Source organism: Aptenodytes patagonicus, chromosome 2 (genome assembly GCF_965638725.1).
Source record: "Aptenodytes patagonicus chromosome 2, bAptPat1.pri.cur, whole genome shotgun sequence".
Classification (NCBI taxonomy): domain Eukaryota; kingdom Metazoa; phylum Chordata; class Aves; order Sphenisciformes; family Spheniscidae; genus Aptenodytes; species Aptenodytes patagonicus.
In genome coordinates, this window is record NC_134950.1 from 38,493,642 (window position 1) to 38,520,586 (window position 26,945).

The following is a 26,945-nucleotide window of genomic DNA, read 5'->3' on the forward strand; positions in this document are numbered from 1 at the left end:
AGAAAAGCTACGTCATGACTTGTCAGCTGAGCATATTTGACACGGAAATAACTTCAAGAATATACCTGGATTTCCCTCATTTTAGGTACTATCAGGTTAGATGATAGCTGCATTTTAAATCTAATATCAAAGAAAGTCTTTGGAAATGACACCATTACCAGCTATTGCAATCCCCCAAAAAAAGGATTTAAAAATAAACATTTACATAGGCCTTATTAAATATCTCTCTCTCAAAAAAAAAAATTCTCTTCAAAAAACCCAAGGTCCCAATTCAGCAAAGTATTTAAGCATATGCTTAAAATCTTTCAGGTTTAGCGAACCACACGAGCAAGCACTTACATACTGTTGAGGCTAATTGGAATAAAGTATGTGCTTAATGAATAAGGATAGGCAGTTGAATTGATATCCAGGTGCAGAAATAATTATCACATCAGCTCAACAGTCTGTAGTTTATTAGACTTTCTCTTGAAAATCTAATTTCTGGCACCACAGCCTAGAAAAAACAGTCATCGAGCCCTGTTCAAATCCGGCTGCTTTGCAGATCAGTTCACTTTAAATTCCTCAATTACAAAGGGAGGAGGGGGGAAAAAGGACACAACTGCCCCACGATAGCTGAAAATACAGTGTTAGTTGGCTCTACCATTAACAACATGCGACAGCAACAAAGAATGCTTCAACTTCTTTTATCGCCAGTGCACCAGACAAGAACATACTGAGTTAGGGATGGCAAACATTTGACAATCACGTCACAAAATGGACAAAACAGTATTTAGAGGAAACATCTGCAGTTACTAAGACAGACTAGGTCACTAGCACCCTTGAAAAGATTTGTGAAAAGTGCATTTTCTGTAAAATGTTTTCAGAGCATTGCAGAACCACATGGCCACCTAACAACGCTCAGGAAGTGAGTGGTTCCCAACACCCATTCACTGGAAAACGTGATTTTGCATCCATCAGCTATTCCTTAGTCTGTAAAGAATGCACGGCCTTCACTTAACTTCCCTACATCCGTATAAATATATAGGGGAAAAAAAAAAGCCAGAGAATCTGTCCAAAGCTTACAAAATATAAGAACACAAAATAATCTTATTTGGTTTTATTTAATATTGTTTGTTACGGGGGGGGGGATCTAAGCTGAATCACTGGACCTAATTTTGATTTATCTCAGCCACGCCATTTAGATATTAAATGTACATTTACCACTACTGTTGACAGCTCGTATGGCTTACCTCTCCCAACAGCATGGACAACTGATGGGCCAAAGCCCCGGATTTGGAATCCGAGTCCATCTGCAGAGTCAGGAATCTTCACTGTCCTGATATAAGCAAAGATTCAATATGAATGCAGCAAAAGGTAGCATTTTGTTATTCAAGATAAAAGTGGACAGCAATAAGTAGGTTACAAGGGTGTAAGACTCCACACTTTCATTCAATTCAGTTTCAGATTCAGCACCATTCACATTCCAGATACTTTGCACCACTGACATCAGAAATAAGAGCAAGCTGAGATACCGAAACCAATCAGAGGAAGGCAATACTATTTCGCAGGGAAATTCAGCATGCCGATTACAACAAAAGCACCACCATAGCTTTAAAATTCCTCCCAAAGGGACAACTGGGTAAGTTGCCACAGCACAGCAACACTGAAAGCCCTGGGAAGGCAAGCAGTCTCTCAGCCAAGAGGACAGAGCCTGGACATCACAGACCATGGCAGGCCTTGTCAGATGAGCTGCAGAAGACTGCAGAGACTAGATCCGTATTACAATTTGTTAACATCTAAGTGTCTACTTGGTGAGTTTTATTGAAAAAATACTTTGTTGCAGTTTTCCTGAGCAGCTATGCAAAGCACTGAGTTCGGTAAAGCAAGAATCGCCTACTACTGTTCATATAACTTGTAAGTACACCGTGCTACGCTCCCGCTTGGTCTAAGCGCAACAGTAATAGACCTACTGACAAACATAACCAACAAAACCACAGTTCTGAGAATCAAAACTCACATCTACTCCTTAAAATGAAGCCCTGAGCTCGCCCAAAGTAAGCTAGCATATCCACATGATAGCAGCTCGGGTTCCAGAAAAAGCAACACAGCTGCATTAGCCCTTATCTGAGCTAGTTAGGTCATGCATAACAGTGCACCGATTTAACTTCACAGCCTTTACTTCCAGAGCCAGCTCCGTTATTATTTAAGGTATCTTTGTCCCCAGCTCCATTTGCCAGTGCAAAAGCAGACAAATTCAAATTGATGCTGAAAAGTGATTTTAAAATACATTTGGACTGTAATAAACTTGATTTACAGGTAGTTTTGAATAATATCATTGCATCATTTCTTGTACTTTCATTTTTTTCTGGTACACATAATGCTTAGCATTTGGAGATGATTATCAGCAGAAGTGAGATCCAAAACCCACTGAAGACTATATATTTTTAAAAAATATTAGAATATTCCTGAGATTAATACATTTTCATTTGAAATATTTTCATAAGTATAGCATAATTTAGTATACTTAATATATTAACTAAGGTTGATACAATCTATATGGTTTAATTCTGAAAATGCTTTGTGAACTTGCTAATGAGCTATGAAAGACCATCATTGGCAGTTTAAGCTAAGAATTTAGGAGAGAACTGTCTCTTCTGCCAACACAGTTGTGCTAGCAGCAGCTCCTGGCAAAAAGCAGGCAGCACTAGAAACAAATTCTTCAACTCCTCTGAACTCCTCATTCCTAGATCATCTCTGTCAACCTTGAAATTCACCCACATTTTCACTGGCAAGTTGTGTCAGCAATTAAACCAAGATCTACATTAAAGAAAGGCCAAGATATGCATTTTATGCTTGCTACAATACTATCATCTATTGGTTTGGAGGATTTGTTTGTTGTTTTTGTTTGCTGGTTTGGGGTTTTTTTTGGAGTATCAGTCCAGATTATCATCTTTATGCCATATTTCTTTCTTTGCTCTTTTCCCCTTTCTGGGTGCCGTTGTTATTTCTCAAGACACCTTTGCTTATTAACAGGAGAAATATGTCTCCGTTTTACTGCTGAACCAGAGCCATTTCCAAGGCAGTCTGTATGTGCTATCTGGTAACAGAGGATGGTTTCTCCTTACGTGCAAAATTTGACCAAAATTACTCCTGACCACTGTTTCTTAGTCTTCTCTTTCTTTGGTATGTATAAACTAGTAACAACTGCATTAACTTTATCAATAGACCTATGCCCATTTACACACTTACTGAACCCAGCCATTAGGCCTCACCTTGTATTTCTTTTACGTAACAAAAATTGCAGTCAGGTAGGAATGGTCAAAACTGTGTACAGAAATGCATCTGTTACATAAAGATGGGGAGCTGTTTACTTGCTCCTACTGTTTACACAGCCAGCACACATGCTGAAGGGGCCCATTAGATCACAGAGCCCGACTTCTGCCAAACCAGCCACTAATCCCCAGACAGAGGAACTTGTTTAATAAACACAGTAAGAGATAAGTGATCAAAACTGTCCATACAGTCAAGGAAACTTCATTTGCACTTGTGGTTCCTTCATGTATTTAAAGTGGCAGAGCTGATGATCTAAAGCACTTGTGTTTCGCTTTTGCTGACTGACAAGTGTAATAAAACAAAATCAAAGCAGATCAAATTGCTTGCCTTTACAAAGTCAGATTACATACAGCATTTAAACTAACTTTACAGTAGTGCTGTCTGATGTTCCACTGGTCTTTTAAAATTCACTTCAACTGTAGTTTGTAAAAATTCCCCCAAAGGAATGACAACTTACTCCCGTGGTTTAGTGCTCACAAGAACCCGCAGGGGCTTTCTGCTGTTTAAACATGCTTTCAGGAAGGAATCCACTTCACTGAAGGGTCGCAGAAAAACCAGGTCACCGTTAATGGCAAAGATTTTTTTCCCAACTTCCAAGCCTGCCATCTAGAAAACAATAACAGTTGTATATACGTTTGCTTTTTATAATCGCTAACACTGTGTTTTCTTCTGCTTGAGTGCAACCTCAGTAGGAATAATGACACGCACATTTTCTTTACGTTCTTTATGTGTCCTTCACATACCACGCACAAAAGACTTACACCACAAAACACTTCTAGAACTGGTTAAATTGGCATGAATGGTACAGTAAACTCCCATTCTGAAGAGACCTAAATACAAGACCTAGTCTTAATCAAGATTTTCTGACAGTATTACAATATCAGTTAATATTTGTAATAATTAACACAACAGCCTTCATTGAGCCAGTTTACTTTTTTTATGATGTTACCTAATTTGCCCATCCGTCATTCTCCAAAGGAACTAAAGCTTCTTTTCATAAGGAAAGACCTGATGAATATTTTAGTAAGTGAATATTTATTAAGTTCCAAAACAAAACAATATCCTTAAAAGTTTCATGGCCCTTGAGCCAAAGGCATGGCAAGCCAAATGGCATACAGTTTTCAGACTCTAAACGAGAAAAAAACCATAACTAGCTCAGATGGCGGGAGTACACAGAGCAGCTCAGGGCACAGGTTAGCCTTAGCACCATCTGAGATCGTGGCAGAACCTGACTGCTGGAAAAGACAATACGGAATTGTGCGAAGCTAACAGAGCTAAATCACCCTGGACATAGCTCTGTGGCTGTATTATATTATTGATTTGCTGTATCTATTTTTATTTTAAATTCCTATCCCACCATGAAATTTAGAAAGGCTTGAAATCCGTGTCTAAAATTTTTCTCTCGTGGAGGAGACTTGTTCTTTATCTTTCCATGTATAGAGACTCCCATGCAGTTCAGTAGAACAACATGAATTTACCCAAAGAGCATCTAAAGCAATGCTAACAAACAGAGGCTGTAATTTATTCAGATTCTCAAATTCTAGACTTTATCCAAAGCTTGATACATCCTTTACAATGAAATATATCAAGTGCAACTCACACATTAGCATACTAGTTTTATACTCATTTCATATTCTACCAGAAATGTTTATTCCAATCATGATTAATGTCATCACTGGAATATTATAAAATGTATAAAAATAAAATGATAACTCTTACATCACCACTCAATATGACAATTTACCTGAGCGGAAAGTGAGTGTTGATAATAGTCAGAGCTCTATTTTAAACAAAACAACAAAAAAAACCCAAATAAAAAAGGAAAAAAAAGATCCATAACCACAGCTTTCTTGGAAAGCTGTCATTGTTACCTTTTACTACTATAAATTTTCCCAACTGATCTACAAAACATACACCTGTGATCAAGTCAATAAAATAGGGAAGATAATTTATAATACTTGATACCTCAGCATTGGATCCTTTCTCCACCACTTTAATAATCGGCACCTTATTTTTATCTTCTAAACCAAAACCATAGGTGCCTTCATTAGATTTAATCTGCAAAATAAAATTGTTCAAAATATTGTTCAGAAAGGCATTAAGAAGAACTTAAGTATATCCCCATTAAATAACAACACACAGTGCTAATTCATTGTCACTACAACCAATTTTTTTAGTCATCAAAACACACAATCATTCGGTTTCACTCACCAATAATGACTTGGCTATGACATTTTCCACTACTTTCAGATCATGTTTCATGAGCCTGTGCTTCATATTTGACCCTTCCATTTCTTCATCCGCATAAAAACGGAACAGCAGTGGTTCATCTTTAAATTCGCTTTTCTCTAACACTGCATGATACAAAACCACACATATTAATCCTTTTTTTCTTTTGAACGTTTGAATACCATGTCTTTCATGAGCCGTAATACTGAACATGTGTACACAGATTAAATGCTAGCAAACTATTTTTGTGTGTGAATCTAGGGAAATCTTAATTTTTAACATAAACAACAATTTTTATTTGGATCCATTACAGACAGGTATCACTAAGCTCATTTTCAACTACAACATCTGGATTTCACCAAGCTGAGGAAGACGCATTAGCCTGACATGGTTTTAGTGAAAATGCCAAGCACAAGGTTTTTTTCCTAAAATGGATTTAAAAACATGATTTTGAAAAGTTATGCTGAGCAGCTGCTGGAGATGCTCACCATCAAGACCTGGCACTCTCCAGGTAGTGAAGCATGTCAGGTTCAGTATTAGAAATGGGTTTGGTGGGGATGTGGAAGCAACTAGAACAGCAGACGGATGCAGTTTGTATGTTTAAAAATCAAAGGAAAAAGAACGAACAGTGCCAGAGAGAAAGTTAATTCTCCCTCCTCTAAAGAAGCTGATGAGAAAATTATTTCTTCCTCTTTTCACTTCAGCAAATGACCTACTGCTTCAATCCTTTCACCAGCATCTTCCCTCTGATGGTATTAAATGCGACCTTGTTCACCTCATTTTTGGTACTGCACATATCTCTGCTCTCCTCTCCCTTCTTCTTTGTTCTCTGCTGTCCTTATGATTTTCTCATTTTTCTACAGTCCGCTTTCTCCTACTGTCACCACTTCACTTTTTTAAAGTCATGCTTCTCCATACTTTATTCCTTCCTCCAAAAATGCCTCCCTTCTTTCCTACGTATTTCCTCAATTTTTATCATCTCATCTGTGCAAACATGTATCACCTGCTCAAGAAATTTCTTCAAAGTGGCTAATAAAACTTCCACATCGAAATCCTTCAGTGGATGAAGCCCTCAGTGCATGCTATAAAATTGACTGAAAATAATTTTCAGAGTATACAATAGCTATATTTTTTTCTTGAAAACTGTAGGATAGGTCTCTTCAGTGATACAATGAAACAACGAAACAACTTCCTATCCCCTTCTGGAATATCTTTACCAGCCCTGCATTTCCTTCCTACTGTGTAGATAGCATTAAACAAAAGGTAAGCACAGCTTGTACAGAATGTATTTACTTACCATGGTGCATAAACCCATTATCACAAAGAGCTACACCGAATATCATAGCTTCTTCCCTCGTCCGGCAATCCCCCTGTTAAACCATAGCAGATTTTTTTTTAATATATTTTAAGAGAGCAGCAAAATGGATTCAATACACCATGGCGTAACTTCACAGGGCCAGCAATGGTTGTAGATTATATTTACCACCGCCACCTTTATATATATACTTATAGCATACATATAAAACAGTATATACATGTGTATATGCTATACCTCTTTACAGTTACAAATAAATATGTAAACATTCTAATAACACTGCATTCTCCATAAAAATTGAACATAATAGAATATAAAAGTATCAAAGTTTTTAACTTTTATTTTATAAAACTGATGCACGTTGACCGAGTGAACAGGATACCCTGTTCTTGTTCCTAGTTCACTTACAATAAAACAGAACTGATGACAGCAAATTGGTACTGACTTTTATCCATCTACTTAGCAATTCAGAGTTTTCAGAGCCTATCCATTTCATTTTAAGCCATGAACAAGGTTACATGCTGAATCACAAAGCTAAGTCTCATTAAAACATCTAAAGTTCAATTGCAAATAAGGAAGATAAGCACAAAAGGGATGAACAGCATGGCAGCTGACAGCTGGTTTCTGTTACTTCACTAGTTTAAGAGGATTACACTTACACACGCTGTTCTAATAACCCTTACACAAAGTGTTTGCATGTTATTCTGCTTAACACATCACTACCTTTCAAATTAGAATTTAAATGCGAAACGTACATAAATCCAAAGGTGTATACTTGCCTGTGCAATCAACCAGTCTATGAGTTTGTTAGCCATGACCACAGATTTGTAGGTTCTCAAGTGATAATCTTTATCCCTGTTCGAAACAAAACAAAACAATTTAAAAAAATCAAACAAAAACTCCAAAAGAGCCTAACAGAAAACAACTTGTATTTTATAAACAAGTTAGTACAAGCATGAATTGAGCATTTTGTAATGGTTCAGAAGTTGCCTCTGGAGTAAAAAAGCAAGTCAAACGTTTCAGTGTAGATAGAAAGGAGGATGCTGACCATATCTTACTTGGGCGATACAGTCACTGGAGCATAAAGGCAGTTGTCTTGTTACAGCTGGGACTCTCCAAATGAGGTAATGGAGTGTTAGTAAAGGAGTGTATTAATATATACAGTAAGTATCTAAGCATATCCATCAGGACCTAGAAGGCTCTAAAAGTCTGTAAAAAAAGGTCATCTTGAACAGAATTTGTAGTCATTTAATGATTCAGTTATGCTTTTTTTGTCTTGATAGCACTTCAATCTTGTTTCATTACTCCCAAGAGACCAATCTTGAAAAGATGGGTTAGGTTCCTACATTCAAACACAGCATCTTCAGACTATATACGTCTTCCGAATGACTCTCTTAAGGATTTCCCAATTGGACTCACCTAATTACTGGGGTAAACAGACTGTGAAGGCGACAGTACAGCCGTACACCCTGTTAAAGAGAAAGATGAGGTTAGTTAACCACATGTTCACACCACAGAGAACGTAAGAGGAATGGACGCAGTAAGGAAGCCTGTATGTTCCAAATGCACTTCATTTAGATAGTAAAAAAGGTCTGTTCAAATTTCTGTATATTTTCATGTGCCAAAACTTAATATTTCCAGATAACAATATCGATGAATAAATTACAAGAAATAAAACATTTCCAATCTAATCTAAGCTTCACTGAGACACCTGCAAAAAGGATTAGCTTTAAGGTAGTATTAAAAAATTCTGACAGTATAGTACTTTGAAAGAAAAGTACACAAAACCTGAAAGATAAAGCAATGTTTCCATGCATTAAGGTTTTCCCAATCACTGGTTGCTATTCTACACACAAAGTGAGTAATTACAGTAAAAAACACTGCATTTGATTATATGCACCGATACTTTACCTATAAATTGAAATTATAACTAACAAATAAACTTTAAAAAAAAAAAGCAAGAAGATTCAAAGATTGGAAACGTTTTTAATTAAAAACAAAAAATAAAACATTTGGAGAAGTTTAAGAAACTACCATCAGAAAACATCATTTAAAAAAAGAAATCACATTAGTATTCCTTAGCAGACGATCAAAAAATAATTATGTTTATAACATGCAAGAAGAACCATGTATAACAATTAAAAGTTGTGTCAAATTAGATTCCATCCTACTTTGCTGTGCCTGGTAGTTCAGTATTGAAGATCTTTCTAGATATACCTTACATTAACAAATGCCAGCAGAAAAGTGAATGACACTGTAATGTAATATCCAAATGCTGATGTTTTCTACTGTCTCAAAATCATGAAAAGTTTGAATGTTAATCCGTTTAAAGGCAATTTTGTTCAATCATTTTGTTATGCTCTGTAGTGTTGATGGATAGCACTACCTATCTGTGTTTAAACATCTACATGACTGCAGATTTACTGCCTTGTTAAGGCACTAATAAAAGACACTTAGACTTAAGAGAAAATTTAAAACAATTTTCTACGTATAGCTTCATATCTATTAAAATGGACTGAAAAATACAATAGACTGAAACACCAGCTTCAGAATCACCCAGAAACACAGGCAATGCATCCTGCACGTGAAACCATTAAATAGCAAAAATAACTAAAAAATAACAAACTTTGTGTATTTAAAATGTGTAACAACAAGCCAAAATCTTCCCTTAGAAACGGAAAACTAAATTTGATTTACATAAATATAGAGATGGGCAAGTGTGAGGGGATGTTATTTATCCTAGCATAATGTTTTACACTATTTTTCAAGCAGAATCTCCATTTCTGATGTGTCCTTCCTAATAATAGCAACTATTCTATTCTGTACCTTAGAGATCACATCCTGCATCTCACTTCTTGGGTAGTATGTTCCATCATCATATCGGAATCGGTACAGCATGTGTTCAGGTTTGAATTGGTGCTTATCTGTAACTAAATTAAAAAAAACAATCATGTATTGTTAGGTGACTTTCTGAAGCAATCAACAAGAGAGAAGAGGGCTAACCTCATTTCTTCTAATAACAGCCCATTACACAGCAATAGGTAGATTTCAGACAGGGAGGGCAGGAAGCCCAATTAGATCATCTGCCCTACGCACCGTTATGTCACTGGTGACAATATTTCTCACAACATTTAAGTAGGCCACAAGAGACCAAACAATTTTAAGTCACAGGGCAAAGAATAAGAAAGACAAACAGGCAGGGAACAGCCTGAAAAATTAGGCACTCAAATCTGCTGTAGTCTTCAGAGCTTTTGCAAAGCTTATCGACCAAATAGCCAAAAAAAGCTTCTTTTGCAACTATTCATATTACTATTCCACATTATTCTCTGTTCTAACTCTTGCTGAGGCCAATGTCAGATGAGCCAATAAAGATACAAACCCTCTACAACATATCTGACCAGTCTTGCACTGGGGAGGAAAGGGAGAGGGAATGTCTTCCTCTATACATAGCCAGCTGAAAGTCTTAAGTGCAAAAGACTTGCAATCATTATGAAGGCGTTGATAATCCATTTCCCCAAAGACCCATGAAAAAGGATCTTAACAGGTGATCTTCATGTGATTCCAGCAACAAACCTCACAACTTCAAGTGTTTTGACAAAACAGTCATATCATATGATACAAAAATTCTCCTGGAAATGGTACTACGGCAAGTCTTTCTGAAAAACAGCTGATTCTTTTGATGGCTGAGGACAGCATTAGGCACTAGCACCATGCTAGGATAACTGTCTGGTATTAATTACTGTTTTGCTTGCAGATGTAAGCTTTAATTTTGAAACCAAATTTGCATGTCATCAACTGATAAAGGCGGCTACTGTAATGTCTTCATTAATCAGAGTACCAGGCCTGACAGTGTTAGGTAATTCTTCTGTGCATGCCTTCCTATATCAAGTGATTAAACCATCATCCCGTATTCTCTTCAAAAATGTAGTTAGGCACCATAAACTTCGTATAGTAAGGTGCCTTCTGTCTGCATCGTTTTTCATGCTCCTTCAAGCTCTTCAGTATCTCCACATATCATCTGACACATGGACTTCATATATTAAGTGGTTTCACCAGTGTCATGTGCAAGAGCAAAATAACTTCTCTACCTGTATATGATATATCTACTAATAGTACAGCCCAGGACACTATTCCAATTGCCTTGAATTGATGGTTCACACTAAGGTGATCATCCAAAATAACCCCTAAGCTCTTTTACGTATCATTGCTTTTCAATACATCAAATATAGACTACAAAATTTTCACATACAGTGCCTAGTATAACTATCTAAATTAATTTTAATCAATTGTGACCATTTAACTCAGGAAAAAAAGATACCTTCTACTTCTGTAATTAAAAATAATTTCCTACTGTCGGAAAAAAAAATATATTACACTAGATCAGCATACATTAAGAGTTTTTAAAACCATCAACTACAGAAAATAGAAAAACCACCACCAGGACAGTATTGCTTAAGGCCAAATTGTTCCTCACTGTTACAGAGATGCGCAGGGAGGGAACCAGGACTACAAAGCACCTTTCCTTTCTTGCATGCCTATGATGAACAGAGTAGGCTCTACCCTCTGAGGAACACAAGCACCGCTCTGTCTTTGCAGCCCCTACTTACACACAGTGCACCAGAAACTCGGGGAGCAGGTCCACAGAGCTGGCGCATGCTGAGCTCTAGAAAGCAAGGAAACCAGACAAGGATGCTTCCAACTCTACTGTATTGTGTAAAATACCACATATATCCAGTGAATGCTGTGAGGGAAGCTGTAAATCACTATTCATTTGGGGGGGGGGGGGGGGTGTTTTCTATAATATAGACGTGATTTGGTTTGTTCGACTCAAGAGGAAGTACAGATGATCTATCAGCTACTGTACTAACATGCAAACCTTAACAAAAAATTATGACAACATTTAGCTTACTGTATAGCTTTCCTTTTAACTAGTATCAGCTGTACATTTGTAAGACCATAGTTTCAAACACTTAAAGCTGATAAAACACATCATTGCCACTAAAATAAGGAACCCCAAGTTGTTTTGTATGTCGCTCCCAACAACGTACCTATACTTTGTGTTGAGACAGATATTTATATGGCACACACTAAGAAAAGGGAACTGATCCAGGTTTAAACTAGTCTTTACTTTTACTTTTTTTGCCAGGGTAATTTTGACTCAGATCAGTACACCGATCCCAGAAACTGCACAGCTACATAAATACCTATTCATTTTAAAACTATCTGATATTCAGTTTCTTTTTGTAACTACAAAGCTCCTCACTGCCTTGAGAGGAAGCTTCCATCTCTAATCAGCAGCAACAAGTGACTGGACAAAGTATCTCAGCCCATTGGCTGATATAATTTTAATTCATTTCAGGTATTAGAGAATGCCACCAGGAAGATTTAGAATAGCAGCATACAGATTTTTCTTTTGCAAAACTGGGGAGAAAGAAAAAAAAAAAACACGGAAAACCCATAACTTTTCTACTTGCAAAAGTTCACACACCAGAAAGTAAAACAATGCCCACCACAACATGGGTCTGGCATCGCTAGAATGAAGCCTAGCACAGTGAAAACAATGGCCAGCATAGTGAATATGCAAAGTCTAACAAAGCCCTCTATAACATTTGCAATGTGAGTAACAGCCAAACTTTCTTTCTCTCTTGCTCCCTCTGTGAAAACAGATGGTTCATTCAACTTTATTTTAGGAATTCTATTTTCACTGAACCACAGCTGGATCCACTATTCAAAGTAGCATGTCTGGCTCACATTTCCATGCTCTAATTACCCTTTTATCTCATGAAATTACACAATATTCATTTAACTCTGTATTGAGAAAGTCTATGAGTGTATTTGGGATATAAATTACAAGATCAGGAGAAGAATCTTTGGCAACAGAATCATTCCATTGAAAACAATTCTGTGTGTGTAGTAAACATAATAGCATCTGACATTTGAATGATGGTGGAGGAAAATCATGTAGACTGACATTAAAGAATTAAAGACTACATGACTACTGATGAATAACCTTAATGTTTTTCCTCCTACTCTGCCTATGTTTAAAATGCACACAGCTAAGTGACACTGTTACTCCCACTTTCTTTCCAGTCAAGGACACTGAAAACATCGTGGCAAAGAACTTAAAAAGTAAGTATTAAATTCATTGCTGGGTGAAGTATAGAAGCATTAAATTGTATATTATCAATTATTCCATCTAAATTTACACCCTGGATCTATGCTGGAACAGTAGCTAACTTCACAACTGTTTCACTGTTGTTTTTTTCTTAAGTGACTGTACGTATTTTAAGCCAAACATGCCTTCAAAACCAGAAGTTTCCCTAGCTCGCTTATTTGGTCCTACTGGACTATGCCTTGTAAATGGGACAGAGATGAGGACCTGCTCTGGTAAGAGAAAAATGTTGCCAATGCAAGTTACCTCCAGAAATCAAACCTTCCTATTGGCTCAAAAACTGAACCATTTCAGTGATACTTCTCTCCAGAATGAGCTAAACACAGATAGTTGACCGAAAGTTTCAGCATAAAAATATCAATTTTAGTAACTATAAAAAGTAGTGAAAATAAGGCCCTAAAATTCAAAAGATTAAACTGTTGGGTTCTAGGTTGGATTCCACCAGCTCCGCTTGTAATACCTAACAGATGCGCAGGCACATTTATCAACAGCCAACTGTGACTCACTCTCTTCTACAATTCTTAGTTGAACATGTATCCCTAAAAAGCCTGGCCTTAATAAAAGGTTCAAATCCTTAAAAGCAGTCTAACGTTCTCTGTTCCCCCAGAATTTATTTTTGCTTACAAGAGAATAGCAATGTTTCTCTAGGTCCCTCTTTGCAATGTTGTGATCCCAACAGCATAGATGTAATCTGATTAAATCAATGGAGCATCTCCCAGTAAATCCTCTAGGCATGGACAATAGCCCCATAAGGTCCCTGCAAGGATATAATGCAGATTCAACAAGCTGTCTTGCATTAACAAGACCACCTTTTTGTCAAACAAAATTAAGTCCGCTCTAATTACAACAATTACCTTGAAAACAAGTAAGTTAAAACTAATCATATTTACCATGATGGATAATGCCATTCTCTAATAAAGCTTGGCCAAGATGAACACCCTCTTCAGATTTGTGTATCTCTCCAATTTCCAACAACCAGGACACAAATTCACTGAATTAAAAACAGATACAATAAACAAACTTTAAATGTCATACCACCACATCGACTACATTTCCCTCTCAGTTACTAGTGTTTCTTACTAGCCTAGTAAGTGACACTTAAGCCTAATGATCTTCAGAATGCCATACCACCTTTAAAAAACCCACTCATTTCAACTTTTTTATTATTTTGACATAAATACATATGGTTTCCCTTGAGATATCTTTTCTGTTCAGAAGTTTTACCTTTGCACATGGTGCACCATTAGCAAGTTTGCTGATGATACCAAACTGGGAGGTGCTGTTGACTCTCTTGAGGGACAAGATGCCTTGCAGAGGGATCTAGATAGATTGGAGCATTGGGTAATCTTTATTGGGATGAAATTTAAGAAGTCGAAATGCCGGATTCTGCATCTGGGATGCAGTAATGCTGGGCACAAGTATAAATTGGGAGAGGAGCGGCTGGAGAGCAGCCCTGCAGAAAGGGATCTGGGGGTGCTGGTCGACAGCAGGCTCAATATGAGTCAGCAGTGTGCCCTGGCAGCCAAGAGGGCAAACCGCATCCTGGGGTGCATCAAACAGTATGACCAGCCGGTCAAAAGAGGTGATTAGGCTGCTGTGTTCAGCGTTGGTGTGGCCCCACCTTGAGCACTGTGTGCAGTTCTGGGCCCCACAATTTAAGAAGGATGTGAAGGTCCTTGAATGCGTCCAGAGGAGGGCAACAAAGCTGGTGAAAGGGCTGGAAGGAATGTCCTATGCGTGAGGAGCAGCTAAAGACTTTGGGTTTGCCTAGTTCAGAGAAAAGGAGGCTGACGGGCGACCTCATTGCTCTCTACAGCTTCCTGAGGAGGGGAAGTGGAGAGGGAGGTGCTGATCTCTTCTCCCTGGTATCCAGTGATAGGATGCATGGGAATGGTTCAAAGCTGCACCAGGGGAGGTTTAGACTGGACATTAGGAAGCATTTCTTTACCAAGAGGGTGGTCAAACACTGGAACAGGCTTCCTAGAGAGGTGGTCGATGCCCCAAGCCTGTCAGTGTTTAAGAGGCATTTGGACAATGCCCTTAATAACACGCTTTAACTTTTGGTCAGCCATGAACTGGTCAGGCAGTTGGACTAGATGGTCGTTATAGGTCCCTTCCAACTGAAAATATTCTACTCTATTCTATTCTATTTCCATGTTTTCTGGGATTTCCTAAAGTAGAATAGCCACATGTGACCAGACTGTCAAATATAAGGCAATCCCAGGCATACCTACTGCACCTGCCCAGGGCAGATATGCCGTGAAGGCAGAACATAATCGCAGTCTGATAGACTTCTGGGACGTGTCAGACACATGGACATCCTCAGCATATACAGAAAGTATAGAGTGTATGTGCAGGAAATGCCTGGCTTATTTCACAATAAACCTGATGCAGTTCAGAGACGTCGAATTTATAGCACCTAAGATATTTGCATGTGTGTTACAAATCAAAAGAACAGCGTAGTGAGGTAGCGCAACACTCACATTCATGGGTTTTAACTGGTGACCCAGGGACGAGCAAAAGCGTACTTCAAAAGGGTCCACTTCAAAGATAGCATAGAAAAGCAGCCATTTGGTGGTAGGTTTAAATGTTTCACACATGGCTCCTCACCATGAGCGTATTCTTTACCTGCTTCCAACAACTTCACTGAGGGAACATGATTCAACCACAACTCAATCATTAATCTTAATCCTGGTTTCAATTCTCATCAGCTATGTGACTTCTGACGGCACATGAAAATCTCCCAAGTTTCATTTCCACTTTTGAACCCAGTGGTGCATTATCTTCACTAAAACGTGTTTGTGTAAAACACTCACTGTACTTAATACTTTCCACATTTAGCTGTCTTACGGTCAAATGAAATAAGTGATAACCCCTCCGTCCCCAAAACTAATTTTTTTGTCATATACACATTTTCAGGGTACCTATTGCTTTCTCTTCCTCTTGCATTCAGTCTTCTTAAGCCATAGGTATAGTATGGCATTATAAAGATCCTCATGATAATAGGGGTAAATTTTTAAACCTGTAAACTTTACTTAGTAACTCTGTCCCTGACATTCAGGCAAGAGGAGGACATAAACAGTTTTAGAAACAGAGATTTTTTTTAAGTGGAATAAAGCAAATTTGATACTCTAAACTAGGCATTTCAGAGACAAAATGCATTAAACAAGTTGGGAATTATTTCTTTAAAGAAACAATTTTATTTGATGCATTTTCATATTTTCAACATGCCTTTGCAGCCTTGTCCCCTTAATAAAGCTACTTTGGAATATGAATACACATCCATAAATTTCAGGCAGACCAATTTACATTTTTACTGAATTCTGGGAGGCAAATAGGCCTAACAGACATTACAAATAAAGCGTGGTTTCCGCAGAATCCCAAAGAAGATTTAAAATGTGTTTTCAGCTGGTTAAAATTCATGCTATTAAAATGCATATAATACCTTCCAAGAAAGCATTTGGGGAAAGTGGTTAATTTCCTCTTCCTGTCTTTGATGAGATTCCCTTGTTTGCACATCATTTTGTACAGTCTTTCTCCTTGCTCAGAGATCATCACCCAAGTGTCCTGTTCCATGCCCAGTTTTAAACCTGCCAAAAACGCATTAAAATTTTATGAAGTGATACTGCCATTGTATTTCAGTATCTTCCCCAAAATGGAGAAGCAATACCCGCATTTTACATACAAATAAAGGTAAAGGAACTGTTTTCCATTGTTTTTCTCACAATCAAGATTAAACCATGAACATCTGATCTTCATAAAGCATAATCAAATGCTACCTTTAAGTTCCTCATAGTGAAGTTAAATGTTACTATATCGACATCACCATTGATATTGTAGTAATAAATACTAATGCTGTGATTTTCAGACTTCAGTATATGAGCATTTGCAAGAGAGTATTCATGTCTTCATAGGTTTAAAAGAAAAGGGCCTTGGTTTTGCTCTTACCGTGTGATAATAAAAATGTTTTCACTTAAAGGAAACTTTTTCATATTTCCAATTAATAGTAACTAGTTATCTGTTATACATCTGTTACTTTCACATAAGATTAATTCACCCCTTTTCCACAAAAGCATATGCAAAACTTGATTTTTATTTGCTTCAGAATTTTTTCAACAACAGAAAGCTATCAAGGGTTTTATTTCAATATTTCTTACTGGTTTATTTTTTCCTGTTTCTCTTCTTGAGAAAATCGTTGTGTTTTCTGAGTAACAGATGATCAAAACCAGTTTTTGTTGAATTATGCATCCTACTGGCCACTCACAGAAGCTTGTGCTTCCAAGGAATACCACAGACCTTCATATACCATGTGCTTTCTCAATAAAAAATTATTAATTCTGGACAAAAACACACATTTCCAGAATGTCTTGTGTACATGTTCTCAGTTTCTGTTCAGATTTTCACGTTTTTAAAACTATAACTGTACATATTCAATCTGAGTAATAGTCTGCCACTTCTTTAATTCTGAAAATATAGCCAGAAAAAATGTACCTGTCATGAGAAAAAGCTAACAGTGGTACTGGACACAGATACAGGAGTGTGTCTCATTATCCATGAACTAGATAGTGGTGATATCACACAAACAGATAAACCCTGATGTATTCCCGGGAAAAGAAAACTTAACCAATGTACTACTTTTGGAGCTTATACGATGTTGATGCTTTTATTTGTATTGACTGTTTGAATCAGGTCATCACAGCATCATCAGCCTTGAAGATGATCATCTTTTAAATAAATTTCTAACTTGCTGAATGCCTCAGGTGGTTACAGGAAAGCCCCAAAACTGACAGAAAGACCTCCTAGCAAAAAGTTTCCAATTCAGCTTGATTTCTCCTAGCAAGAAAATACAATCTATAAAGTGGTCCTAGTTAATAATTCAATTACAAATGCTGAAATCTCTGCTGAAGTACTTCATTCAGGGCATTCTCTCCATTTTGCTCCACTTCTGCTATATGGATTCAAAATAGAACTATAGGTTGAGTTTCCCTGAGTACACTGAATCTCTGAGTCTCCCAACACAAACAGCCCAGCAAGCCCCAACTACACGGCACACTCAAGCTGTATTTCCGTGCGCCACTCCTGCTCCACATGCCGTATCTACCTAGTCTGGAAATCACTGCAATCTGCCAGTCTGTGTGAGATGTGGGGTCTACAGCACCACTACAAAGAAATGCACGGGCACACACAGCACAACCAGGAGGGAGTCACTCACATGAGCCTCACTCCTAGCCCAGGAGATGTGGGAAGTATGTTCATTTGATTTCGTTCGTCTCAGACTTGCAAAGGAGATAAAACACTGTTCTCACATGTGCAGTCACTTAAGACTTCAGTGGAATTGCCTATATATATACACACATGAACAGGCTCCATGTCTTATTAAGTAAACATACAATTAAAGCATCTTTATGTTCACATTGAATGGGAAAGTGTTACAGCTACATTTAGATAACAGTATTTGCATTCTAAAAAGACAGCCGTTTGGTTCCCGAGTCATTTGGCAACTTGACTGCAATTAAGTTGATGCATCCTGCTTTGCAAGAGGTGCTTATTCAGATATTTTGAAAAAAAATCACTGTTCTGGAGGAGATGGATAAATTTATAAGTTGATAGAGTAACAGAGATATTCAAGAAATATTTTTGAAGATTCTGTGTTGCAAACTGAGTCCAAGTGTGTACCAAATCCTCACCTCTTTCTTTCATGGTTGTCTCCTTGGTGGCAAATCCACTGAGAACACCAGGAGCTGAGAATTTCCCCGAATCATAGGATGCTAAAATCCTAAGACATGCCTTGACTTTGGGATGGCTACCTCAGACTTCACTCTTGGCAAGGTTTAGCTCAAAGTCACCTCTACTACCAGCTGCTCAATAGTACAGTATGAAATAGTAAGAACACATCAACATAAAATACTAATTACTCTTTCTATTTCTTACCTAAAGGTATCAAGAGTCTAAGGGAGCCAAGAAACTTAACAGTGAAGTGGGATTTGTTAAAAACCTTTTTAGCCAGTTCCAGACAAGGCCCTATACAGAAGCAGACAAACCTGGGGTTTGTTGTATTTGACACCATCTCTACCACATTGCCTTTTCATTTGCTATTTTTAAAATGTTGAGTTTTTAGACCTCTAAGGCATCTTTTTAGCTTTTGTACTATTAATTCCTGACGGCACTATTAATTAGCCAGTGCTCAAACACCCTAGTTGAAGCTCTGATCCTACGGCAAATGTTCTACAAACTTCCAGTATTCAACTTTAAAAGACCAAAGTAAGTATTGTTAGTCGCCATTTACAACGGAGGCACAAAACAACAGCTACTGCAACAGGCGACAGAAAATCTACGCAGACCAGGGAAAGAATCCCAGATCTAACTACAAGGTCATATTTTCTTTCAATACCAAGGCTCCAAACTTCATTACTGATTAGGATATTTCAGCTTGCAAATGAAATTAGCTCCAGAAGATTATGATGCATCATCTTTCCCTGGTTCTACTTTGTGCTGGGTTCACCTTGAATACATGAGGTTATTCGTGGTCACATTTGAGATCAGGATTATATTTCATCCAAGTATTCTTCCACCTTAGTTCAGTTATTCAAAAAAGATAGTTGTTTGCCAATGGTGATTTCTTACTTTCTTGGGGAGGGGAGAATACATCAAAGATGGGGTTGTAGGTATATTCTGTACCATTTCATGTTGGGTTCATCTGCATGAAGATCCAACACAGAAGACCTGCTCATTTCAGTGATTCAAATGTCCAGTCACAAAAAGGAATCAATGAATGCAAATCCCAAAAGGCATTTAGGATAGTCCCTCATATACCATAAACCGTAATAAGTTCACAGGCCTCAATGAAATTATGACAATTTATACTGGTTGAGGATAAGCTGTAAAATCATAGATGAAAACATCTACCCATTTCCAAAAGAGCATTCACTACCAGCATACATGATTCAAGCCATTATACCCTTCCCAGTGCAAGTTTGATTTCTTTTTTCCAAGCTCGTATTCATAAACCTTCAGCTGAACCTGACACCACAAGTTTGCCTAGCAGCTGGTTTTGCTTTATATCTCAACATAAAAACACAGTATGGCTTTCTGGCAAAGCAACACAGAGAAGTTTATTAACCTACCTTTTCTTCTCTCTCGCTCTTTCAAAATAGCTTCCAGCCATTCTTGCTTCTCTTCAGGGGTTTTTGCCATGCATACAAACCATTTGTTCTTTGCTGTGTTGTGGATCTTCCAGCCATTAATAACAGTGTGGCCACTGCTGTGATAGTCAGCTGGGAATAGATAAAATGGCTTAAAGAGCACCAACTCTTAAAAAAGCAGTAGTTGTTATAATTATTAAGAACTCTTATCATTATACATAAAGCTCAGGAAATACAGAAGAATAGAAACGAATTTGAAGTTATCTGTGCTGCTTGTGAACTACGTTATAACTTAATAAGCTGTACTTTTAACTTTTAGTAAATAATGTCCTTTTGAAAATGTAACAGAGAATTGCTTAGCATATGGAAGAAGGTATAAACTCAACACTAAAACAGGCAGAGTCCTATTAAAAGAACAGATCACGGTAGTTGGAGTACTTTTGTTTGTGTTAAACTGTGATAAATAATTCCTTAAAAAGCAGCACTGGGTTTTGCCCCTTAAATTACTCAGAGCTGCTGTGCTGATTGAATGATTTACTATTAAATTTAAAAAAGGATTAAATATACAGGGGGAAAATACAACTTCTGTTTGACGAGTAAGCAAATCATATAGATTTGATGTATCTTTACTGGTTACCTGAATAAAGAAATATAGATACACTTAGTTGTTTACACAAACTGAAATACAATACAAGATTTACTATGATTTCAAAAAATGCATTAACCAAATGCATAATTTTTGAAATATGTTTTTAACAACACATTGTGGGAGAGACGTAACAATTGCTGATGTTCTTGGATATCTAGACCTTCTGACTGTTAACATGTAAACTGCTATGCTATAAAAAGCAATTAACTACTTATTACTCTTTCTTTACTTATATAAGTTTGATTTTAACATGCTAGTCCATAAATCTTATTCAGAAATTAGCTAAACAGACTTCCTCTCCAAAACTAACACCCTTGAATATCCTTCACTAGGATTACATGCATTTCCTGGGGGAAAATTAGTGAGGCATAAGTGTCCCATGATAACAAATATAATTTTTTGCATAAAATACAGATTAAAACTAAGACTCGCAACTATTGTACAAAACATTAAAGAATCAAAGGTCAACATTCGATCACCGTGAACTTTCATTAAGAGGCAAGAAAGTCCTGGGGCCCGCCCTGAACTACTATAACTACTACAGAGCTTTTTACTTTGTCACTACTTTTTCATAATTCAGCCCTGTTTTGTGTAATGAGATGGGATTTTCTGAAACTGAAACCCTTGCTGAAATGCTAGCTAAGATTTATCATAAATCTCAGCAGACATGCTAGTATCCTTTCAAAAACTCTGCATTTTAATTAGATGGAAAGCAGCCAAGCTTTGTATACTGGGCTGGGAAATGTCAGGAACTACTAGAAAATGAGACTGATGGCTACTTTCTAAACCAACAAAACTTTCTAGTACTCAAGTGTACAAGAAAGTGCAAGCAAGTCTATGACAAGGAAAAAAATGAAGAAAGTTATTTTTGCAACATCATGTTTATACTACGTACCTATTTATCATATTTTTAGTCACATAACCTATGCATAATATCCTTTGTCCCTTTAAAAACACCGTGTCTTGAAAACTAGCCATCATATCATTCATGCACTGTCAGAAAATCAGAGTCAAAAGTCAGGGAAAAGAAAGAAGCCTCAGACAGAAGCTCTCAACTGACAGACTGCAGCCCTTTGGAGATCAGAGGCAGGAGCACTACTGGAGGAAGGAAGGTTAAGGTCCCTTTGTATTATTTAAGCATATACTTATAAACCTTGCAATATGGCACTAGCTGCGCCTTTTTGTTTATTTATTAAGTTAGAGGTTAATACATATAAAACTACAGGGTGATGTTTTTCCTGTGGTCTTTGTTACCATATAGCTATCATCACAACACCCATGTTATATAGGGAAATATTATGATCTCTAATGCAGTGATCCGTAGCAGTTAAAATTGTGGCAAAAAAATTGTAAAATTCTGGCTCAGACTCACAAATGGATTTAGATCCTCCCATTCCACTTCGGACAGAAATTTGGCGTCAACTTAGTAGTTTAATTCAGAAAAAATGGCTCATCCAGCCACTTGAATATCTCGATGTAGAGATGACATTTTAAACATGCAGCTTCCTTGGTATCTGAAGGTCTGTAACTGCAGGGCCAGGAGAGCTGGCACTTTGACCACATTTATCTCATGCCACTACAAACTCACTGAATTCTGTGAAAAGCCCAGTCACCTAGCTAGGTACTAAGACTGCCTAATGTATACAGATGGCAATGAGTTCAGGTGGAGGAAAATGGGTAGCTATCGCCCAATATTGCAATAGTAACCCATTCCTGTGACGCCCAGCTTCACTCCAACCTCTGCCTTTAACTGCAACACCCCTGCTTTCTCTTTTGCTCCCCGTGTTCCCCATGACTACAATCTTCCAAGGCTACTGTGAGCAATTTGTTCTCCCCAATACACCCATGCCCATAGTCTCCTGAAGAGCATTTCAGCATTCCGCCATCATCCCATATGAACTCATACCTTTTTTTGGACTGGCTATTGGACAAAATCTGGTCAAGAGCTGCAGATGTGCTGGCCGGCCAGCCAGGAGGTATGCAAGTTCTGACTGGCCAGCTGCACAGGATACATGCACACTCTTCACATCAAGGCAATCACAGCTGCCAGTCAGCCTAAACAAATGATTTGCAAACCTGACATAATGGTTACAGAAGGAAGAAGTGCATGAGACTTCAGGTTGCTCCATGGAAAGTCTGAACAAGCATGTTTAACAAATCATCAAGTCTCCAACTTCCTAAGAAAAGGTGATGAAAGATGACATCATCTTCTAATGATACTTGGTAATACATTAAAGCTTGTAATTTGAACTGTAATATATTGTTCAAAATTCAAGACTCAAACCTTTGAGAGATGCATAACAAGCAATTTGTTACAGCCATATACAATAGAATTTGTTTCTTCCCTTAAAAAAAACCAAACAGAAATCTCTGTATTGAAGTACTTCTAAGTTTCTCAGACTTTCAGTTCTTAGGAGCACCGATACTCAGAAATATCAAGGAAATAACCGCTGCATAATATCAATTCCCTTCCTCCTCTGTATACTTTTATGATGCAGTCTCTGGTTACTATTAGCACGTAGTGTTTTTTCTATTTCGTGCCTCATTTCAAGACAACAGGGGACAGAACTAAGATAGTGTAAGCAACCATAAATCTGGTATTTCCTAAGTCTTAAGTGCTTGTCTTCATAAACTAAATAACATTCATTTAATGGCTAGTGAATGCCTTTAGAAATACACTTTTATCTCAAAATTGAATTTTAAAAACCGAATACAGAAAAAACAATACCATCACAATATATCCACCTTTCTTATACTTGCAAGTGGTTGTGTAGCCACATTGTTTTAAGAACACAAACAGCCTGCCCTGATAAGTAATATGCATTCCACTTTAATCAGTGCAATCAAAAAAAGGCAGAGTGCTTCATGATGCTGAAACAAAAAAGAAAGCTTACACCAACTGTACTGCTCAGCCAAGGCCTAATTTCATCAAAGAAAAATTGCTTTTCAGAAAAAGCTTTGTTAATTTCTGTAGGCATGTCATTAGCATGACAATAAACCACACTGGGAATCTGTTTTCCTATTTCTATGCTTCTACTTACAAACAACGAAGACTACATTCCTACCTCTATCAACACTGAGAGCAAATGCTCTGAGTTACCCTGTTCCCTGGAGCCCTATGGTTCCTTATACCAAGTGAGCAGAGGATCCCAAAATCTACAGTAAAGAACTGTGGAAGTATCATCTAGACTCAAGTCTTTAATGTCTGTAATGTGACCCATGAAGAGTACGTGAGAAGGAGTCATGCATAGGCATGAAAATACAAGCACTCTGCACTCCGAGCTTGCACTGTAAATTAAGAATTACAGAAAGTGATAGGTAACAGATGATTAAGGAGAATAAAATAATACAACACCAAAAAAAGCACATGCAAAGCTAATGTGAATGAGGCTCAGACGACCAGATTACTGCACTTGGGAATGACATGAGACAAAAAGAACACAGGAGAATAGTACTGGGTTACAGTTCAAACGTGGATGACTACAGGGGATGAGAAACAAGACATCTGGGCGCAACAAATGAGAACGGTACAGAAAGAAAGACAAGAGTAAGGTTAAAGAAGGGCATCGTGATCTGAGTGAAAGAAAAAGTAACAGTGTGAGAAGAGGTAATGCACTTCTGACTACAAGGAAGGAAAACAGGTTTGGTTGGTTTCTTTTTAAAAAAAGGGGAAGGGGAGGCAAGAAAAGGGCAGAAAGGTGCCACAGGCCAGGGAAATAACACAGACATTTCCATATTTCAAAGAGAAACATAGAAAGGAGGAATGAAATAGCAGCAATTACAAGAGAAAATTATTTTAGGATATTGGACAAACTGAAATGGAGAAGGTGGGAAATGTGGGGATATGGAAAAAAAAGCAGGTAAGAATAATCAAGAAATGAAAATAACCAAACCATTAACTGATATCTCAGAAGTGTGGACAGGAGGACAGATTTTAGAAATGTTGCATATATGAAAGTGACAAGATTTGATATGGCTCAGGAGAGCACGTGAGAAGGAAGCATGATAGCCTCCAGTACTGTGTGCATGGCTATAGGAAATGGGGACAGTAGCAAAATTTCCTGAGGCTGGAGGAAATTAGACTACTGGTGTCTGGAGTAGAGAGGAAGACGATTTGTGCTTTGCCAAGTTATACTTGAAGATTCATTGAGGAAGAAAACAAACGGGCAGGAAGGAAAATGGACAGTGTGAAAGAGATCAAAGACTGGATAGCTAGAACAAGCAAATGAAGAAAGGTAGGACAGATCTGAGAAACACAGGAGAGTCATGGAAGGAGGAAGGAAGAAATATTTGCTAAAGCCAACACTAAAAGCGTGGCAATATGTGGGATTGGAACCAGTGAAAGAAAAAAGTTACAGAATTCTTGGAATATTCATCAGGAAGAAGATGGTGGGTATAAGCCTCTGTGGCCACAGTAACACCAAGAGTTATAAGTAAAGAGATGCCGTCTTAGAAAGTGACATCATGGAAACAGGAAAACTGTCTTTTATTTCTAAAGCATGTATAAGGAAGATGAAGGAAAATAAATGAAAGTTAGTCAAATAATATGTGACATAAAAGACTGAAACACTCAACTATCTTTTTTGCATAAACAAATATGCTTAATAAATTGTGGAAATAGTAAGATAAAATTCAGCATAGAAAAGAAAGTAATTATTAGGACCTGTTCTCAGACATTAACACAGTATAAGATATAATGGGATAGGCACCAGTACTGCACAAAAGGAGCTGGCGTGGTATTCTGGAACACAAACTAAAAAATTGAAAAATAATGCTCTCAGAAAAGCCAAACAATCCTGGGATTAGTAAAATAGGCATCCCACATGCAGCACTACAGTAATTATTCTGTTCTACTTGGCACAAGAGAAGTTTCAGCTCTGGACACCTCATAATACAAAAGATGCAAACAAACTGAAAAAAACCCTCAAACTCCAAAGGACACAAAAAGTAATAAAAACTTAGAAAACACGACCCATGACAAAAGGTTGAAAGACTTCTGTCTTTCAAGAAGAGATGGAGGAAAGACACAACAGCCTTCCAATAAACTAGTTTGTTGCAGTAAGAACAACAGTCAAACTGTTCTCCAAGTCTACCCAGTAGAACAAGAGGTGAGCGAACTATTTTGAAAACAAGGAACTCAAAGATTAGAGAAAAAAAAAAACCTTAATTTTTTAAGAAATATTTAACTTCTGTGAAGGACTTCTATGAAGCGAGGCCAACTGTATGAGGTTCAACAAGGACAAGTGCCGGGTCCTGCACTTCAGCCACAACAACCCCATGCAACGCTACAGGCTTGGGGAAGAGTGGCTGGAAAGCTGCCTGGCAGAAAAGGACCTGGGGGTGTTGGTCGACAGCCGGCTGAACATGAGCCGGCAGTGTGCCCAGGCGGCCAAGAAGGCCAATGGCATCCTGGCCTGTATCAGAAATAGTGTGGCCAGCAGGAGTAGGGAAGTGATCGTGCCGCTGTACTCGGCACTGGTGAGGCTGCACCTCGAATACTGTGTTCAGTTTTGGGCCCCTCACTACAAGAAGGACGTCGAGGTGCTGGAGCGTGTCCAGAGAAGGGCAACGAAGCTGGTGAGGGGTCTGGAGAACAAGTCTTATGAGGAGCGGCTGAGGGAACTGGGACTGTTTAGCCTGCAGAAAAGGAGGCTGAGGGGAGACCTCATCGCTCTCTACAACTCCCTGAAAGGAGGTTGTAGCGAGGTGGGTGTCGGTCTCTTCTCCCAAGTAACAAGTGATAGGACGAGAGGAAATGGCCTCAAGTTGCACCAGGGGAGGTTTAGATTGGATGTGAGGAAAAATTTCTTTACTGAAGGAGTGGTTAAACATTGGAACAGGCTGCCCAGGGAAGTGGTTGAGTCCCCATCTCTGGAGGTATTTAAAAGACGAGTAGATGAGGCACTTAGGGACATGGTTTAGTGGGTGGTGGTGTTGGGTCGATGGTTGGACTCAATGATCTTAGAGGTCTTTTCCAACCTCAATGATTCTATGATTCTATGATTCTAAGCTTACTTAAGCTGTACAATCCTTGTCATTAATGCTCAATTTTAGAAAGAAGTTACATTAAGAAATGCCTGGAATCCATAGTAGATGTAGGGCAAACATAATGCTATTTTAAAATGA

General features: G+C 37.9%; 1 protein-coding gene across 1 annotated transcript in view; it reads right to left on the reverse strand.

Annotated features, from left to right (window-relative positions):
- The window catches only part of PREX2 (phosphatidylinositol-3,4,5-trisphosphate dependent Rac exchange factor 2), a 190,491-nt gene that overhangs the window by 89,848 nt on the left and 73,698 nt on the right, over nt 1-26,945 (reverse strand). The window contains exons 10-20 of the mRNA XM_076329593.1: nt 20,153-20,302; nt 16,474-16,618; nt 13,919-14,019; nt 9,683-9,786; nt 8,276-8,325; nt 7,636-7,711; nt 6,839-6,911; nt 5,524-5,666; nt 5,278-5,370; nt 3,770-3,918; nt 1,230-1,315 (exon numbers count right to left, since the gene is read on the reverse strand). Coding sequence (XP_076185708.1) covers nt 1,230-1,315; nt 3,770-3,918; nt 5,278-5,370; nt 5,524-5,666; nt 6,839-6,911; nt 7,636-7,711; nt 8,276-8,325; nt 9,683-9,786; nt 13,919-14,019; nt 16,474-16,618; nt 20,153-20,302 — 1,170 coding nt within the window. The remainder of the gene's footprint in view (nt 1-1,229; nt 1,316-3,769; nt 3,919-5,277; nt 5,371-5,523; nt 5,667-6,838; nt 6,912-7,635; nt 7,712-8,275; nt 8,326-9,682; nt 9,787-13,918; nt 14,020-16,473; nt 16,619-20,152; nt 20,303-26,945) is intronic.